Below are 20,361 nucleotides of genomic sequence, written 5' to 3'. Positions count from 1 at the left end.
TTCACATGGAGAGATAATATCTACGGAAGCCCTGAAAGGCAAATTTAAAAAAAGAAATTCTGATGAAGCATGTTGGTGTTACAGAAGTCTGTTTAGGATTTAAAAACAGGTGAAAACAAAGTGTTTTGCCAGGATTATATGTTTAAAGTTCCCTACCGTAAAGTATCCTGAAGTAATGGCCAGCAAAAACCTTTTCAGCTGTTTTTACAACAAAAACACACCCTGGAAAAACTCACCACAAAACTATTCTTTCTTTTACATTTGGCAGAACCTTCCCACACACAGATAATCCTGGCAAAAACTTTTCACATTCACTTGACAACAATTTAGATAAGACTTGGATGGACCACAGTGATGGATATCATCAAATAATACTCTAATTCAGGGCTTCAGTACATACAGTATCTATTGCTCGAAACACAAGGTTCATTTAAAAAAAAGCTAAATGTATTTCTCCCTTTAACCATATTGAAGAAAAAATGCCAGTAGATAGGTGATAGACGATTATAGATGACTAACCAAGATTATGCCATATAAAATTAAAGGCTCAGACAGAGTAACTCATGAGTCATCAAACTGTCTCTATCCAGACTACTTACACGTCCTGCTCCTAACTCAGCTGATGTATTTATTAACGTTGTCATGGTGGCACTTTTATAATTAAGGTCTTGTTTAATTAGATCCCTAATTGGCAGATCAGCTTCCCTCTGAGCCATTTGAGCAATTTGTCTGAATAAATTAAGTTGAGTTAACTTTGTAAGCTTTAAATATTACTGAAAATAATTTACTGGAGTAATTCATAAGCTTTAAACCCATTTCCCATCACACGTGTCTGGATGAAGCAAAAAAGCATCAGGTCCAGATAAAGTTTATGCAGCAGCTTCGGTTCTCTTTACACCACCCTGTGTACATATCGCATTCGAGGCTGTTTGTGAAGGTAAAAAAAAGGACTGTCACTGGAACACAGCTAGTTTCCTCTCACTGGTCTATTAGAAATCAACCTCAGAGCGATTAAACGCTCACAATACCCAATGACACTGATCCCAACAACAGTTCACATTAGTGGGGGAACCTCTTGGCTTTGGAACTGGATGGTCAGTGGTTCGAGTCACAGTACCCACTAATACTGGTTTGTATTTTGAACCGTTACACATTACGCATAAAATACACAAATAAAAAAAAATCACTTACTGGATATAGTTTACAAAATGAAGTATCTCTGACCAGATGACAGAAGAAGAACTTTAATTTCAACCCACAAAAAGACATCAGTTGTCAGGATATTATCAAAAATAGTTGAACTGTTCATATTAGGTCCTGCTAGCATGTGTGTATTTGTCCTTTATATACTTACAGTGAGAGGAAAGTGAATTGGTAGTTTTGAATAAACTATCTTCTTCTTCTACTGCCATCTGGTTGGAGAGACGGCAGAAGGTAACGATATGCATCGTTTACAGCTCGTTACTTTAGGATGGCTTCGATGCAAACAGAACACAACTTCACATGCTGGGTAACTTATGTCTGTTTCTGAGTCCGCTTGCTGCTGCTGAGAATCATATCAGGGATTTCTGAATTGGACCAATGGAGCAAACCTCCAGTCTTGGACTGTTTGTTTCAAAATCCTATCTGATCTGATCAGAGCAGATGCGATTTTAACTACAGGACCGTTTATTGCACCATAGCGTATACTGGGCCAATCCCACTGGCTATTTATATGTTGATTAACAACGCCTTTTAGAGTCTAAAGGCCAGAGTGAGCATATTACTGCACTGGGCTTTGCAGAGGGAGCACATTAATGTATAAGACTAAATATTATCTATAGGACCAGGATTATGGAACTCTGACAGAAAGGAAAGTACACCTTTATTTAGGTGACAGATATCACAGTTAACATATACATTGGCTTTGAAAGATTGATGCACCAAGGAACTGTGGAATTATAATCAGTCAAATGTTGAAATGGTTTTATCATGACACTAAAATGTGACAGGGCAACATATTCACCTCCCGAAAATCAACTCATATTACAGGTTTTATTTAATATTATAGGAACAAGTGTCTGTGAGGCTTACCTGGTTCATGCCCCACTGTCCTTGCTGCTGCCCTTGGTTGGCTAACATCCCCCCCTGCTGCTGCATGCCCATGTAGCCGCCGTTAGGCACGGCCATGCCGGACATCATGGCCCCCCCGCCCATCCCTGGAGTGAAACCCTGTGGAGTGAACTGCATCTGAGGCTGGCCCACGAACATTCCCGCTGCAGCAGAAACACAAACACAGGTCTTCATGTTAACTTTCAAACAGGTTTCTAAAAGAGATATGGAAGACATTTTATAATTTAAGGCGGAAACAGTTACTAACAGTTTATATTGAATGATCGTAACGGGTGACAGCTTTGCAACTCTCATTTGCAGATCAGACTTTTTGTGCAGTAGTGGAACCTTGCAGGTGATTGTCTGGCACTGCATTTCATTTCTGATATTTTGTGAAATGAGATTGAGGGGAAACCCTCCAGTTGAAAAGGGTAAAACAGTGTAACTAGATTTCACAATTCAACTTCCCCAGTTCATTACCTCCATTGACAAAATCCTAACATAAATTAACCTTTTCTAGAAAGGGATTTTGCTGACAAATAAAGTCCACATGTGTCTTGGATTGGAACGTACACCCTGAAAAAAAATGTTATTGGTTTTAAAAGTACAGTGGGGGCCGGAGCCTTTTGCTGTCTCCACAATTAAGAGCAGGCTTAAGACTTTCCTTTCTGATAAAGCTTAATAGTTCGGGCTGGCTCTGGCTTGCCTTGAACCAGCCTCTAGTTATGCTGCTACTGTATAGGCTTAGAACGCTGGGGACTATCGACTCTTTTCTCTTTCTCTCTATCTCTTTGCACTCATACCCCAAAATTCATGTTACTAACTGAGCCTCTGTTGTAGTTTGGTGGACTAAGGATTGCACCACTGCTTTTTGCAGATGATGTGGTCCTAATGGCTTCATCGGTCTGTGACCTTCGGCACTCACTGGATCGGTTCGCGGCCGAGTGTGAAGCGGCTGGGATGAGGATCAGCACCTCCAAATCTGAGGCCATGGTTCTCAGCAGGAAACCGATGGACTGTCCACTCCGGGTAGGGAATGAAGCCTTACCCCAAGTGAAGGAGTTCAAGTATCTCGGGGTCTTGTTCTCGAGTGAGGGAACAATGGAGCGTGAGATGGGCCGGAGAATCGGAGCAGCGGGAGTGCAGTCGCTTTACCGTCCTGTTGTGACGAAAAGAGAGCTGAGCCAGAAGGCAAAGCTCTCTGTCTACCGGGCCATCTTCGTTCCTACCCTCACCTATGGTCATGAAGGATGGGTCATGACCGAAAGAACGAGATCGCGGATACAAGCGGCCGAAATGGGATTTCTCCGCAGGGTGGCTGGCATCTCCCTTAGGGATAAGGTGAGAAGTTCAGTCATCTGGGAGGGACTCGGAGTAGAACCGCAGCTCCTTCGCGTTGAAAGGAGCCAGTTGAGGTGGTTTCGGGCACCTAGTGAGGATGCCACCTGGGCGCCTCCCTAGGGAGGTGTTCCAGGCACGTCCAGCTGGGAAGAGACCGAGGGGTAGACCTAGGACCAGGTGGAGGGATTATATCTCTTCGCTGGCCTGGGAGCGTCTTCCAATCCCCCAGTCAGAGCTGGTTGAAAAATAAGTTTGGGGCTCTCTGCTGGAGCTGTTACTTCCGCGACCCTGACGGAAAAGCGTGAGAAGATGGATGGATGGATGGATGGATGGATGGATGGATGGATGGATGGATGGATGGATGGATGGATGGATGGATGGATGGATGCATGGATGGATGGATGGACCACCGCTCTCCTCGAGTTGACATAAGTGTAATTTTTGACATTGAGCAACATAAATAGATTATAATAATATACAACTACACTTGTTTTGATTGATTGACTTAACTCCTGATCTTAGGCTCATATTTTTATCTTCCAACTCTCAAAGGTGGTGCTCACCATCCATTGTCAATTAAAGTTCTCTCAGAGTCCACTGTCTGCTGTTAGTTTTCCCCAGAAAAGGCTAAACTAGGAGTGGATCGTAAGTATCCAGCCTTTTTGCATACAGACACTATGCTTTTACTCACTTGGAAAACACACACACACACACACACACACACACACACACACACACACACACACACACACACACACACACACACACACACACACACACACACACACACACACACACACACACACACACACACACACACACACACACACACACACACACACACACACACACAGTGATTTGCGGCATTAGCCTGGCAAGCTTCTTTCGGCTTCCTACTGATATCCACTCCTAATCCTCTATCGTGCAGCAAAATAATCAATGTGCACAAATCTGTTGCCTACTATTTTCCACCACTCAGAAAACATGTAGCGCTGATGCTTCCCCTCACAGATGGATGCAGCATGTATGGATAAACAACAGCCCATGTACGCTCACATAAACAGCCTTGGCGTTCTATGTTTCCACATAATACTGGAGAGCTGAGTGTGAATCTGCACACTCTTCTGTTTCACTGCTGCAGGGGGACTCCGGTGAAGTGGACCCGCCTGGGTTTCAGCACGCTGACCTTTCATCTGCCTCCACCCTCCTCCACTTTTATGATGCATCTGTCCTGTGATGTATGTGAGTGTATGCACCTACATCTGAGAGTACACTCTAGTGTTTGTGAGTCTATTTTCCCCCAACGATGAGGCACTACAGTGATGATGTCTTTTAGCAGGGCTCCCTCGACAGAAAGATATGAGATATCTGGATTTCGGTTTATTGCAGAAAATAACATCTGTTGCACACACACCTTTATGATTCTTACACATTTCGTTTGGCAGGATAATTTCCACATATAAACACCACTTAATGATTTATTTTTAAGTGTAATGCAATCGCCGGAAGTAAGAAGCTAACGCTAGGCTATAAACAAATTCAAATCAGACATCACCGCCGCTAAGCTAAATGCGGAGTGTTTGACTAGATGACAACTAGTCTCAATTGGACATTTGCAGTGGTGTAACGTAACTAAGTACATTTACTCAATTACTGTACTTAAGTTCAAATTTCAGATACTTGTACTTTACTTTTTCCCACTGGGTCCTAATGATGCAGGATGGTAAGTGTCATATCCCTCGAAACTCACTTTGAATAACTGAGTAAAATATCTGCCCTTTAAGCTGCTCCACCATTTATTATGTATACATGATATTTTATCTCAGAATAGCTGCCAGCTGCTGGACACAAGGTTGAGGAGAATGAACCAAGACAGTAGTTGTAAAATCAAAACAATAAACTGACTCCAATATTAAATAGGTTTCCTGTTGAGGAGGTTTTGATTTTTTGGGCAAAGTGTAGCTCTATAGTACAGTATGAAAGCTTTGGTTGAGCAGCAGTATACTTTATTTTTTCAAAAGCCTTTTGCATGCCAGGATTATATCCTTTAGTTGAATAAATAAGGAACATATGCTTACAAGTTCCTGGAAATTGGTTGACCCGATATTCAGTGAGCGAGTTCCTCAGTATTAATATGCACATGGTGTTCAAGCTTAATTGACTGTACAGTCATTGCAAAGGGTGTGTGAGTGTGTGTTACCTTGTCCTGTCACAGGCTGTTGCTGGCTCTGCGGCTGACTGGCCACTGAGCTGCTGGCGTACAAAGACAGGATGGAGTCTTTAGACAAAAGCTTCTTCTCCTCAGCCTTCGTGGTGGTGGCAGTGGAGGTAGAGGAGGACGCAGAGGAGGAGGTGGAGGGGTCCGCCTGCTGAGGGGCTGGACTGGAAGCAGACTGTCAGGGAGACAGAAGGGGGGATGGGATGATAATAAATGGCTTCTCCTAGACACATTTTTATTTGAAGGTGTGTTAAGTACTTTCTGTTGGTCACCTTACACATGGATATTAGATACATTGTGGTTGTGTAGGGCTGAGTCATTCTACTACAGAAGATTGGATTCATCAGTCATTTTTTCAATGCTGAACTTTTCCACTCCCTTAGAAAATAACATAAAAATGAATCGATCGACCAAATCAGCAGCAAAATCGTTTTTTTTTTAAGTCAAGGCCTTTAAGACTATTTTAAAAATAATACAGTATATTTGTGAAGCCTTCTAGAAGGTTAAGGTATCATCCATTTACTGGATCATTGTAAAATCCGATGGAAGTGGAACAATACCAGAAAGAACCTTAAAGTAGAGCATCTCAAAAAACTGGTGGAAAACAAATGGAAATGTAGAAGCTTCTACAAAATAGTATCATTGGCCATTTAAAAAAAAATACTAGCATTTAATCCTTGATTCTTGAATGTAAAATCATACTTTAACACAAGCAGCCACTCAATAACACTGACTAAATAACAAAAAGTAAAGTTGGTAAGACTCTTGTTCAAAATCAGATTTATTGTGCCAAAGAACAGGCAAACAAGAACAACAGTTCAAACAGACATCCAAAGCAAACCTTTAGTACTTGCACTTTTTAATAAGTGTAACATACATATTTTGAATTAGTTTTATGTCTTGGATATATATATATATATATATAAATAACTACACTGTAGTTGTGTATATGACATTAAACCTTTGAAATCTTGAAATCCCTCGAGGGGCCGAGCCTATTTGCTGTTAAGATTGTTTGCAAAGTTGAAATTGAAATATATCTAACAGACTCCAAATCCCTCAAACTGCAGTAATGAACAGCTTCCTTCTTCAAGACATATTCTGTACAATGGAAGGCATGCCTCAGTTAGAGTCTACCGGCTTTGAGATTCAGTGATAATACCCTCTATCATGATTTGAAAAGGGGGCAGCATCATGTGGAGCATGAGGAATGATAACCAATGAAAACTGATACAAGGCAATGAGAGTAAAGTTGTGTTGGTATGAAACTCTGACAGATAAAGCTCAATTTTTCCTCCTGCCTCGCACAAAATAGGAGACAGACCCAGTTAAACTCTAGCTAGTGCAACATTTACGAGTAAAGAGGCAGATGTTTTTCTCAGTGGTTGGTAGAGACCAAAACGGAGCTAAAACAGTGCATATAGTGGATTTATGTTTGCCTGGTGACCTGAAACACAATTCAAATGAACGGTAGCATTGCTCCATACCTGCTGACTTAGTTCATCAGAAACTGATTCCAACAAACCTTCTACAGATTGCCAACAAGCTGACTTATTTATTTTATACTTTATTTTGGTTTAACATAAGCAAAAGTCGTGGAGATTTATAGTCGGCTCTCTGTAAGAAAAGCAATGATAGCTGAAGGTAACAGTCACTGTGTGGGCTCCGTCAGCTTGACAGAGAAGCATCTGAGGGTGTTGTTGAACAATATGTCAATTGAATTGAAGTGAAGATGTTCCTTTGTTAGGTTGCCAATGATAGGATCCCTGTCACATTTAAAGATGATGTCCCGCAGCGTCACTATGGAGGCATATGGCTGCACTATTATTGTTGTTAGTGTAGTGTACAAGGGTTGTGTGTACTACATGATAATGCATTTGGTACTGTTGAACACACCAAAAAGGTGGACAGGAAATCAATAATGGCAGGTGTTACATGCCGTGTTCTGTTTGCGTGTCTCTCTCTCCCCCTCTCCCCATTGATTGTCTCCCTGCAGGTGCAGCCTCTCCCTCATGTGCTCCCAATCCCAATCAGGGCCTGCATAAAGGCCTGAGGAAGGCTGCAGTCTCTCTCTGTCCTCCTCCTGTGATCTGCATGGACGGCAGTAGCAGTCTGGGCTGTAGTGTGGCTTTTAGTTGTCCGTTCAACAGCTTTTGATTAGTGTTTGTTGGTTATTGCTGTCGCTTTCTTCTATAAGAAAGTTGTTTTGGTTAACTGTTAGTTTGCTTTGTAAACCCCCTTATTTTCTTGAGCAATTATAATCTCCCTATTTTTGCAAATCAGTTTCCTCTCCTCTTTTCTCCCAGGTATTTTATATTGTGTTGCTTCCCTTTTGTACCCCTAGTTTTTAAGGAACATAACAGCAGGTCTGGCAAATACATGTGGAGACAGTGTTTCTGTTACTGAGCAGGGTCAGAAATATCTGAAGTGTTTTTAACAGTGAGGACCGTATTGCATTTATTGCTGGAATAAAGTCATTGCAAATGTCCTCAGTTCAATTTGTGCTTTCCCTGTTATGACTCATTAAATGTCTGCAGAGAAAAAAATTTTTGAGGAGGAGGAACAGGTCTTATTGCTAGCAAGGTTTGTTTGGTCTCCAAAAAGGCTATTATAGAAAAAGGTTGGAAACCACTGGGAGACACTGGGGGAACGGGAACTGCTGTATCAGAGTCACAGAACGACTTACATTTATAAGTCTTTAAAGAGGACATATTCTGATCAGTTTCAGGTTCATATTTGTATTGTGTGTCTCTGCTGGGACATGTCTCCATGCTTTAATGTCCAAAAAGCTCTTTATTTTTCTCATACTGCCTGTGGTGCAGCACCTCTTTTCACTCTGTCTGAAACCAGAGCCCAGTCTTCTCTGATTGGTTAGCTAGCCAGCTCTGTTGTGATTGGTCAACCAACTTGAGTTGTCCCGCCCCCTAGCCTTTCACGTACAATGTGTTGGAGGGGCTAGCCAAGAGAAGCGCGGGTGTTTTATAGTGATGTCACCATGTTACAAAAGTAAACAATGGAAGCCAATAGAGGCGTTTCAGGCAGTTATTTTATTATATTTTAGTCTTTGCTGATACGTCCTTGCTAAAAAGCTCGATAGGGCCTCTTTAAAAAGTCAATATCAATTTCCAAGTAAGTGTTCTAGTTAATGCTTAAACAAATGAGATGGACAATATCTTTGGAAGTTAAGGCCTCTTTTGGCACAAGTTTTCCATCGGCCTTCCGCTGACTGTGACTGCCAAACACTGAAGGACTATAAGCTCCATTTGTTTTGAAAGAACAGTTCAACACTGAGATGTGTTGCCAAAGCCAAGCTAGGGGCACACAATGTGAAATGCAGTGAGGCTTTTTTCAAACCTCCGTTGTAAAAGAAGATGCATTTAAGCAGAGTGTGTCACATGTGCATCTTTCTTCGTCTTTGTCCTTCACAGTCACACAACACACACACACACACACACACACACACACACACACACACACACACACACACACACACACACACACACACACACACACACACACACACACACACACACACACACACACACACACACACACACACACACACACACACACACACACACACACACACACACACACACAACAATGCGCATAGTGTGTGATGTGCTGCGGGGCTCCTAGCAGCACATTGTGGAGTAGAAAGCCTCTTCAACAAGGCTCCATTCTTCTCAGCCAATGTTGGTGTTGATGGGTGCAGCCAGAGTTCTGAATTCCCACTCTGACAGCCTCTTCCTCACTGTCGCTATTCATAGACCTCAACACACACACACACACACACAAACACACACACACGCACACGCACGCACTCCCCCTATGGTTTTCCATCACAGCTTGATATGCGTATAAACTCCCCTCTGATAGACCATCTGTGGCTTTAAAACCACACTAGGCACTGTTTTGTGCAAAGGGATTTGGCTCTTTTCAACAACAGCAAAGCTCACCTTGGAAATCTAAATCAAAGGAAGAGAGTATGGAACAGGATAGACAAAAAGAAAAGAAAGAGATGAGTGAAAGGAATAAGGGACAAGAAGGAAGAAATCAATTGGTGCTCAGTTCATTACCTCACCCCTTTCTAGCTCCCTGGGCTTTTGTTCTGCTCTAAACAAACTGCATTTATCTTTCTCTAAAGCTCTCAGCCTTCATCCCCTCTTCAGCAATCAACAGCATTTCCTTCTCCCTTTACCCCTCCAGTTCTTTCTTCATACCCTCTATTTCCAAATAGTTTCCCATTCTCTGTCACCCTGCCTAGTCCTCAAACACAACACACAAGCCAAAAGCTTTAACCTAACATTAATATTAATATTGATGTTAAAGGGTCCTATTCTGCATATTTTCAGGTTAATATTTGTATTTTTTGTTTCTACTTTGACATCTCCATGCTTTATTGTTCAACAAGCTCTTTATTTTTCTCATACTGCCTGTCCTGCGGCACGTCTTTTCACTCTGCTCTGATTGGTTAGCTGGCGGGCTCTGTTGTGACTGGTCAACTGCTTAGAGATTTCCCACCCCTTAGTATTAGCCAATAGAGGCGGAGCTTACATAGTGATATCACTTTGTTACGGAAGTAAAGAAGGGGTCCAATTAAGGCGTTTCAGGCAGGGGGAAGTGTGTGGGAGAGAAATTTCTGTCTGGAGGGAAGACAGGGATTTTAGCATTTGCAGACCACTTACATGCACTAAAACCTATATTACACACTACAGGAAGAAGAAAACCCCTAAAGCCTAGTAGGGCCTCTTTAACACAACAGAATCCAGCAGCAGGCAGGTTTTCAAAAACATATCTTTAAAAAATCTATAGTTCATACAGAAAATTTCAGTTGCATCACCTATTGGTAAACATTCAGTAGTTATTGTCTGTTTCAAAAAGAACCAATGGCCAGAAGAAATCCAAATAATTGTTGTGTATACAGCTGGTAGTGCTGCCCTAAAGTACTTCCCAAATCCAATGAATGAGGGTTGAAAAGTCTATGTGGTTGACTTTATAACCTTTAATATTGTGTGTTCTGGTAAAACTCTTCTAATCTTCCTCCTGTCATTTTTAGATTATCTGCTGGAGTAGGGTGCTCTTTGATCAGATGGCTGTGTATGGTGTGCTGAGTTTGTGCCTCTGGTTTTGCTCTGGATAAAAATGTCTCCAGCATATGTTGCACTGCCCACTTAGGAGCCTTCCATTTAGCTGCAATTTGGCACTGGGGTTGTTTCCCAGCACTCAGGTGAACAATTTGCCTACCGTCTGCGTCATTAATGCAGCTGTAACATCTTTAAAAACACTGTGAAAAAACCCAGAGTAATAGGGACATTTATAGCTAGAGGATCGTACCGATTTAGTGTAAGAGTGCTATTTGTCAAAAGACCACATCTACTGAATTGTGAAGTTGAGCATATCACAGTTACAGTTAATATGATATAAGAATAGTTAGTCACTGTAGCATGACTACAAATGTAGTATTTATTCTCCAAGCTGAATAAAGGACATCGGTCAAGTTGTACACGTTGTTGAGCGTCTATTGGCCATGAGTTGGCGCTGCAACAGCCTACACACGTTGAATCAAGTGTGTCCGAAAGATAATCCACACTGATTGGTTGTTCAGCTTAATCGAATCAGCAAATGGGAAGAGAAATGGCCGTGAGGACGACAAACAAATGGCTAAAGTCAACAGCACTATAGCCCATTTTGGTATTATATCAACTTCTTACTAATATTAAAAATGGGGAGGAACTCATGTTTTTAATTCATCTCTTAAGTGTGTGTGAATAAATCTCAGTGTAGAATAAATTACACCATCCACTTTGGTGGAGCCATCCATGCAGAATCTTGGCAAGAGCCTTAGAAAGTCAAATACCGACAAAGGGTTTTTGATTTGAAATAGAATAATGCAATAATTAATTTTATTCAGCCCACTCATGTAGCAAGAACATAGCATTATCCTAGCGCTCAATACTTCTTTGAATTTATGAATTCACGGTGTTGATATGGATGTTTAAAAGGAGGTCAATGAAGCCAAGTGCACCCTCAAATGAAATAATCACAGATAGAAAAATGCTGTTGTAGCCTGAAGCCAGTCGGCCACTAATTAAAGGTCAAAGTGGATGAACACAAAGCAGAACTCCCTGTCCAATATGTGTCTGTTTCAGTAAGCAGATGCATTGCTATACTTATTATAATAATACCCAAAGTAGTGCACTGTTTTTTTGTGGCTAATGTTGATCCCACCTGATCTTTTTCAGAGGTGGGGAGGAGCATTACAAAACATACAAAAAAATCCAGTGACACATAGTCCGTGCTGCTATCAAGTCTCCTATTATTTGCCAGTTGTTCCTTTAAATGCTAATGCTGTGAAAAGAGCGATGAACCTTGCAGACATAAATGCCACATAAGCCGCAAAGCCTCAGTAAATCTGGCCGTGGGAGATTATTGATTCTTCACAAACTGGGTAAAAAATAGAAATGGGATTGGAGATTCAAGGCAGTGCCTCAGGTGTGTCTGCACCATCGCACTCACTCTCTCTTGGCTGGTGGGACTTCATGCTCCACTTCTTGTGTGTCCCTGTCCTTAACTTCCACCTTCCCATACCCCTCTCTTAAACTGCTCTCCACACATTCCTCCTTTTCTCCATCCAACTGTTGCCCAGAAACTAAGCAGATATTATCTCATCTCTCAATTCCTTATTTCCCCCTCCCTGACCTCCACTTCAGGTCGAGTGTTTGTTGCATTTTCAGAACAGTTCTGTATAAGGAGAGAGACAGTGAACATGAGAGAGAGAGAGAGGGGTTGCAGGGGATAACTTCTCCTGCAAAGCTGTAATCATATTTTTTGTAATTGATGTGTTCGCAAATAGGTTAGCGCTCCCTGATGTGGGTTAATGGCTGCACAAACCAGCAACGTTTTGTTGGGCAGAAAGCTAATCACAGCTGTAAAGCAGTATCCTCCTGCTCAGTTTAAAGAGGACATACTACCGTATGCTCATTTTTAGGTTCATCTTTATTATGGACATGTCTCCATGCTTTAATGTTCAAAGCTCTTTATTTTTCTCATACTGCCTGTGCTGCAGCACCTCTTTTCACCCTCTGTCTGAAACCAGAGCCCAGTCTGCTCTGATAAGGTGGCTGGCCGTCTCTGTTGTGATTGGTAAACCACATGTATTGAGCGCCAGCCAATAGAGTGGTGCAGAAATGAGTCCTAAAACCCGGAAAAGATTTAGCGTTTTACCACTTCTTTTTCCCTCGACTCAAAGTCATGGGGTATTTGAGCACGGTTGTGGTTGGAGGCCTTAAGTAAGGTCTGCGGTTTACACAAGTTTAAGAGATGTTCAAGTTGTGTTTAATGACATTAAATACTATAGTAAATACTACACGCGTATATATCTATGTATCATAAAAAAAGTTTGCTAATGTGACTAAATGAGACCTGGCGAGTGCGCCTTTAGCTTAGCGTGGTTCACCGCCATGTGACCGTATTGTAAATATGTGGAGATTATCCTGCTGAACAAAACGTGTCAAAAAGGTTGGCCACAAAGATTATGGGATTAAGAGTGTGTCAGAGAGAAACTCCCTCTAGAGGGAACTTTGGGATTTAAGCCTTTGAAGACCATTTACATGCAAAGAAACCTTTATACAGTAACATTCAAGCCTGCCCTACGCACAGCTTAAAGCTTTAACATCACTGAAAGGGTGAGTTTTTATAATCTCAGTTCTGTTTCTGTGTCACTTGTTCATCACCATTTTCAACCATTTGCATTTAAAATAACTTACCTGTGACCTTACACATATACAACCTGAATTGTAGTAATTTTTATTTGAGATTCAGTTGAATTTTTTGTTCTTTACATGTTCTTGTTGGGTATGCTAGTACAGTTAATTTTACAAGTTTGAAAAATTCAGAAAATGGCTGCATTTGAGTTAATGAACATCAACATACTGTATATAAATTATTTAAAAAAAAGGTGTGTCTATTTACTGTTTATTTGCAAACTGTGTGCAAATGCTTTAGGTCTTGTGTTAATATTTCAATGTCTTTTAATGATTTAATGTAGAATATAGGATTAGATTTTTATGTTCTGCAGGATGGACTCCAGAACAAATATCCTTACGGGGACAATAAAGTATATTGTATTGTATCGTCCCTTAAATGATGCATCACTTTAAGCACTAACATCATTGTTTGTTGAAAGAGATCAAAAACAAATCACAATTTCTTCTTTGCTTTTACATCACTGACCTATGGCCCTACAAATATGAATTGCAAGAGAGGGAATGTTTTTAAACGTCTTTGCGCTTATAATGGGTCTGTGAAAAATTCTGAACGAATCCTGGCTGCATTTCAATTATTGCACCTTTCAACATAAATCCAAGTGAATAAATGACTATGCTTACACAGTATTTATTGAGCCAAATATTTGTACACACCTAACTTTGATTAATGAGGCTCAAGGTGAGAGGGAGATTAAGGGACATTGGTTGGAAGTAGTTTATGAGGAGGAGGAGGAGGAGGAGGAGGAGGAGGAGGAGGAGGAGGACATATGAAGGGCGACGAGGAGGAAAACAGGACACTTTGTGCAGATTCAAGGAAAATATATATCCTTGAGGGAGAAAAAATGGTGAGTGACAGTAGAAATGGGAAACAAATGGAAGGACAAGGTAGAGCGGAAACAAACCGAGGGAATTAAAGAGCACAGAAAAATAGATGTTCTGAGGTGCAGGCCACGAAAAGCAATGGTGTAACAATATGTCACAATGTCACGTACAAACCTTTAGGAATGATACACCTCAAACATAACATGACAAGAATAATGTAACACTCATTATTTTCATTTTTTTATGCTGATGCACTCTCTTACAAACTCAGTCCAATAATTCAAATAGTACTTCCAAATAGGGTTATTGAAGTGATTTGGTAAAGTTTTCCAGGTTTGGTGAGTAATGGATTACCTGCGATGGGATTACGTTACGAGGACACACATCTTTTGTAACTGTATTCGATTACACACAAAAAAGAATAATACATCATTTGTTTTTTATTTTATGTATTGGCAATGCATTTGATATTGAGGTTATCCCAATGCAACAGAATTAATCAGGTTACATTACTTTATATATTTTGATAGGTTACTGATCACATTTTACATGTAATTAGCAATTGTAACAGAATACATTTTTAAAGTAACCTGCCCATCCTTGATATTATATACAGTATCTCACAAAAGTGAGTACACCCCTCACATTTTTGTAAATATGTTATTATATCTTTTAATGGGACAACACTGAAGATATGACACTTGATACAGTAGTCAGTGTACAGCTTGTATAACAGTGTAAATTAGCTGTGCCCTCAAAATAACTCCCACACAGCCATTACTGTCTAAACCGCTGGCAACACAAAAGTGAGTACACCCCTAAGGGAAAATGCCCAGATTGTGCCCAAAGTGTCAATATTTGGTGTGGCCATCATTATTTTCCAGAACTGCATTAACTCTCTTGGGCACAGAGTTCACTAGAGCTTCACAGGCTGCCACTGGAATCCTCTTTCATTTCTCCATGACGACATCACAGAGCTGCTGGATGTTAAGAGACCTTGTGCTCCTCCACCTTCAGTTTGAGGATGCCCCACAGATGCTCAATAGGGTTTAGGTCTGGAGAAACGCTTGGCCAGTCCATCACTTTTACCCTCAGTTTCTTTAGCGTGGTCATCTTGGAGATGTGTTTGGGGTCGTTATGATGTTGGAATACTGCCCTGCGGGGGGAGGGGATCATGCTCTGCTTCAGGATGTCACAGTACATGTTGGCATTCATGGTTCCCTCAGTGAACTGTAGCTCCCCACAGCCGGCAGCACTCATGCAGCCCCAAACCATAACACTCCCACCACCATGCTTGACTGTAGGCAAGACACACTTGTCTTCGTATTCCTCACCTGGTCGCCGCCACACACGCTTGACACCATCTGAACCAAATAAGTGTATGTTGGTCTCATCGACCACAGGACATGGTTCCAGTAATCCATGTCCTTAGTCTGCTTGTCTTCAGCAAACTGTTTGTGGGCTTTCTTGTGCATCATCTTTAGAAGAGGCTTCTTTCTGGGACGACAGCCATGCAGACCAATTTGATACAGTGTGCGGCGTATGGTCTGAGCACTTACAGACTGACCCCCCACCCCTTTATCCTCTGCAGCAATGCTGGCAGCAGTCATACGTCTATTTTCAAGAGACAACCTCTGGATATGACGCTGAGCACGTGCACTCAACTTCTTTGGTCGTCCATGGGGAGGCCTGTTCTGAGGGGAACCTGTCCTGTTAAACCGCTGCATGGTCTTGGCCCCCGTGCTGCAGCTCAGTTTCAGGGTGTTGGCAATCTTCCTATAGTCTAGGCCATCTTTATGTTAGAGCAACCATTCTTTTCTTCAGATCCTCAGACAGTTCTTTGCCATGAGGTGCCATGTCGACCGTCCAGTGACCAGTATGAGAGAGTCTGAGAGCGATAACACCAAATTTAACACACCTGCTCCCCATTCACACCTGAGACCTTGTAACACTAACTAGTCACATGACACCGGGGAGGGAAAATGGGTAGTTCAGCACAATTTGGCCATTGTCACTTAGGGGTGTACTCACTTTTGTTGCCAGCGGTTTAGACAGTAATGGCTGTGTGTTGAGTTATTTTGAGGGCACAGCAAATGTACACTGTTATACCAGCTGTACACCGACTACTTTACCTTGTATCAACGTGTCATATCTTCAGAGTTGTCCCATGAAAAGACATAATAACATATTTACAAAAATGTGAGGGGTGTACTCACTTTTGTGAGATACTGTATATACACATCAATATACAGCTCCGGAAAAATTAAGACACCACTCCAATTTTTTCTTAAATCTTTATCCCTACATGTATGGCAGCCATTCCAGCATTTGTTGAATATCAGCACAGTAGAAATTGTCAGTAGTTTATAGAAAACAATAAAAAAGAAAAGAAAAATCATTTAACTCAAAGACATACCTATAAATAATAAAACAAGAGAAAATGATAATGCTGAAGTGGTCTCTTATTTTTTACTGCGGCTGTATATATTATTTAGAGGTATGTCTTTGAGTGTAATGATTTTTTTCTTTTCTTATAAATTACTGACCTTTTTTCTCTGTGTTGGAATTCAACAAACACTGGAATGGCTGCCTTACATGTAGAGATAAAGATTTAAGAAACATCTGGAGTGGTCTATTTTGTCCGGAGCTGTATAGAGCAGAAACATACAGTTGATATTGCTATATTGTTTTTGAACAACCCAAGACAAGGTGTGATTGTAGCATAAGGGTTAACAATAACGTGCGTCCACAATATAGCACTATATGTATAAAATCGGGCTATTATTGCGAGGCATTCATATTAGTTTGCTTTTCCACGCAATTTCCCATTATTAAGTCAGATATACTGGCACAAGAAAATGTGATGTGGTAATTACGACTTAGATGTTGACATACAAAGTATTCACGAGTCAAAAACTGTCATTTGCGGTAGTTACCACTGGGCGTTAACTCTGTATAGAGAAAAAGAGGATAGAGAAGGGGACAAGGAATAATGGATTTATGGAAATGAGCCGAGGTTAGAGGCAAACACAGAGCTGCAGTAGATGCAGTCGCAGAGGAGGTGAGCGTGGAGGGGAGATTAGAGGGTAAGTGGGAGGCTGGTAGGGGCAGAGGGGGAGCTTGCAGTTACAGCATCCAATAATTGTTCGTCATGCCTGGGTCCCCAGCAAGCCACTGCCTAGTTGGGTCCCAGGAGGCTCAGAAGTGTGTGTAGCCGAGTGAGATATAAAGTTTTAAACCTGGGAACGGGTATGAGGGTTCTTTGTGTGTGTGTGTGTGTGTGTGTGTGTGTGTGTGTGTGTGTGTGTGTGTGTGTGTATTGTCTGAAATAAATATTATAAATAACATCTGACAATTCTGTGTTAGAAAAAGCACATGGTGGTAAAGCAGAAAATGAAAGACGTCCAATATGGTTACCAATACTCATTGAACAAACGATTCTATTAGGCTCGTTTCCATTATCATTTTATTCAAGTTTCTATGCTTTCTTAAAAATTACTAAAAACTCCAGGCCTATATTTGTGTTGTCGGCTAAAATCCCAAATTTCCCTCCAGAGGAAGTTTCTCTTCCACACCTCATACTGCCTGTGCTGAAAAATATAGAGCTTTTCGGACATTAAAGCATGGAGATTTTTTAATTTTGTTAGTGTTACCTTTCTCCACATTTCCCAAACCAGTTTACCCATATAGGTTGCATTACTTGGAATGGTTACGTTAAAGAAGTATTAGACACATTTAGTGAAATACATTATTCCTATATTTATTTATTTTTTAAATCCACCACTCGTTGCTGATTAGTATTCCTTTTTTCTCGTCTCCTTTACTGTTTTGAGGGACATTGGTGAAATTATTTCTATAAATGAGGGTCTATGAGAGAGTGTGTGTGAGTGTGTGTGTGTGTGTGTGTGTGTGTGTGTGTGTGTGTGTGTGTGTGTGTGTGTGTGTGTGTGTGTTTGCATCATGGGAGTTTCTGCTGAATCCCCGTGCTGTGGTCTGCCTGTGGTGATAAGCGGATGATGAAAGCCTGCCACTGTGTGTGTGGGTGTTTGTTACCTGCTGCGTGTTGTTGGAGGAGGGGAGAGGGTTGGACACCATTGGTCCAAAGATGTCCAGGTCCTTGTTGTTTGGTGAAGCACCACCCGAGCCATTCCCACCGCCCTCTGGAGGATCTGAGGAAAATAGAAACAGATTCATAGTCGGTTTCCAAGGTGCTCTCCATATACTGTAATTCTGGCTTTTTAGGAATCACGCACTATAATTGAAAGCATCTCAAGCGTTACAAAATGGACATTGTGATGAGGTACCACATTTCGGACAATAACCCAACACCAAAAAACGTCGCTATATTCAAAACAATGTAACTGACTTGTACTGAACCATATGCATATGTTCATAATTAAAAATCACATAAATAAACACAGAAACCCAGTCACTGACAATCTGACCTTCATATGCTTATGGAATTAAGCATTTCTTAATTAACAATTACTATGCTTGTTAATTGGAGCATCCTCAAGAAAATTAAGATTTCTGAACTCCGTCAATACTGAGCTTTACCCGTGAAATTTGTTCATTTTAGCTTTTAATTTGCCCTTGGAAAAAAATGTGAGTTTAATTACAATATATTTGATACTGTGTCAGAGAGCTGGTTTATTTTTGGGTGCTATAATTAATTTTAAGGTTGGATTAACAAGAGTCTGGTATTGTACAACTCTAAAGAAGGCTTAATAGGTGAAAACACCTCTTTCACAACAGGCATCTTGAGATGTACAGCAAAGCACGGGCGTAATTAATAATAATAATTACTAATGTCTACTTTCCATTTCGGAATTAGATGGAAAGTATCTGTGCATGGTGACCCACTGGCACAGATTCCTGGTGCATCAAAATGTAATGAAGCGATCACTATTTCACTATCTTTTTTTGTGTGTGTCTATTGTCCGTGCTGCCTCACAATTGTTTACTCTTGTGAAAAAGGTAATAATAAAAGAAATTGTTGCAATGTCAAAATTCCTGCTAAGAGAAAGAAATTGTGTTAAATGTCTCAATAAATAGACCTCGGACTGATCCTATTTATGACTGATGACCAGTGATGTAATAAAAGGCTAAATGGACTTCTGTTATTTTACAATTGAATATTATCTTATAGGAAACTGTTGATATAACAGATTTTTACCACTACCTGTTTGCCAAATACAGCTCTGGAAAAAATTAAGAGACCACTCCACATGTTTCTTGAATCTTTATCTCTGCATGTATGGCAGCCATTCCAGTGCAGTGTTAATTTCGTCAATGAAAACGATGACGAAAAATGTTCGTCAACAACCTTTTTTACATGATTGAGACGAGACGATGACGAGCTAAAAATAGATTTTTGATAATAAAAACTATGATGAAATCTATATTTTGTTTTCGTTGACGAGACTAAAGTGTTAATGGTGGACTATCGGACATTCAAAATGCAGGATATTTTATTTTCCCCAAATTCTCCGTCTTGTCTGTCAAAATGCATCCCTGTCATTGGTTGAATTAGTTGGCATTCTGGGAATCTGCACACGTCACTATCATCCCTCAGCTACAAGTGATGATGTCCAAACAGTGAGAAAATAACAAGATGATGGCTTCAGTGCACAAAGGTTTTGGTGGGAAAAAAAGAGTAGATATATGGACACACTTTCTTTATGAAAGGAAGACACACTGCACTGTTTCTGGGGGAGAATACGACCACCCGGAAGAGACACTTGAAGGCGCACCATCCTGCTATTTATGCCACGGTGTGTTAGCTAACTGTACCTGTAACGTTACATGATAAGTCGTAATGCTAACTAAGCATACAGTATCATATCGCTAAGGTTAAGTCAATATTACTGGGCAGTCGGCAACTAGTGGCACATTTGCTAGCTAGCCATGTTGGCATAGCCTTTCTTGCAAAGAGGTTTTCAGTTTGCGGCAGCAAAGGAATGAGCCTGGCTTCCAGGCTAATGTTGGCTGGGCTTGCATTGCAGTAACTCTCTGGTCACACTGCAGTTAGTGGTTTTTTTAAGATTACACAGCAATTTATTTGGAAGATATTTGTCTATGGTTTTTGTCATCTCTAAGGCCAGGTAGGCATATATAATA

The 20,361-nt window shown here is 40.9% G+C and overlaps 1 protein-coding gene across 3 annotated transcripts in view; it reads right to left on the bottom strand.

The window, feature by feature from the left end:
- LOC134858657 (stromal membrane-associated protein 1-like) overlaps positions 1–20,361 on the bottom strand; it is a 106,789-nt gene that overhangs the window by 8,995 nt on the left and 77,433 nt on the right. For all 3 annotated transcript variants that reach the window (XM_063874652.1, XM_063874653.1, XM_063874654.1), the window contains 3 exons: positions 18,295–18,410; positions 5,633–5,825; positions 2,074–2,255 (listed from right to left, as the gene is read on the bottom strand). In XM_063874652.1, the coding sequence (XP_063730722.1) occupies positions 2,074–2,255; positions 5,633–5,825; positions 18,295–18,410 (491 nt within the window). The remainder of the gene's footprint in view (positions 1–2,073; positions 2,256–5,632; positions 5,826–18,294; positions 18,411–20,361) is intronic.

The sequence above is a fragment of the Eleginops maclovinus genome, chromosome 22 (genome assembly GCF_036324505.1).
Source record: "Eleginops maclovinus isolate JMC-PN-2008 ecotype Puerto Natales chromosome 22, JC_Emac_rtc_rv5, whole genome shotgun sequence".
Classification (NCBI taxonomy): domain Eukaryota; kingdom Metazoa; phylum Chordata; class Actinopteri; order Perciformes; family Eleginopidae; genus Eleginops; species Eleginops maclovinus.
Note: the sequence above shows the minus strand (reverse complement) of the source record. Positions and strands in the feature narration are given on the sequence as shown.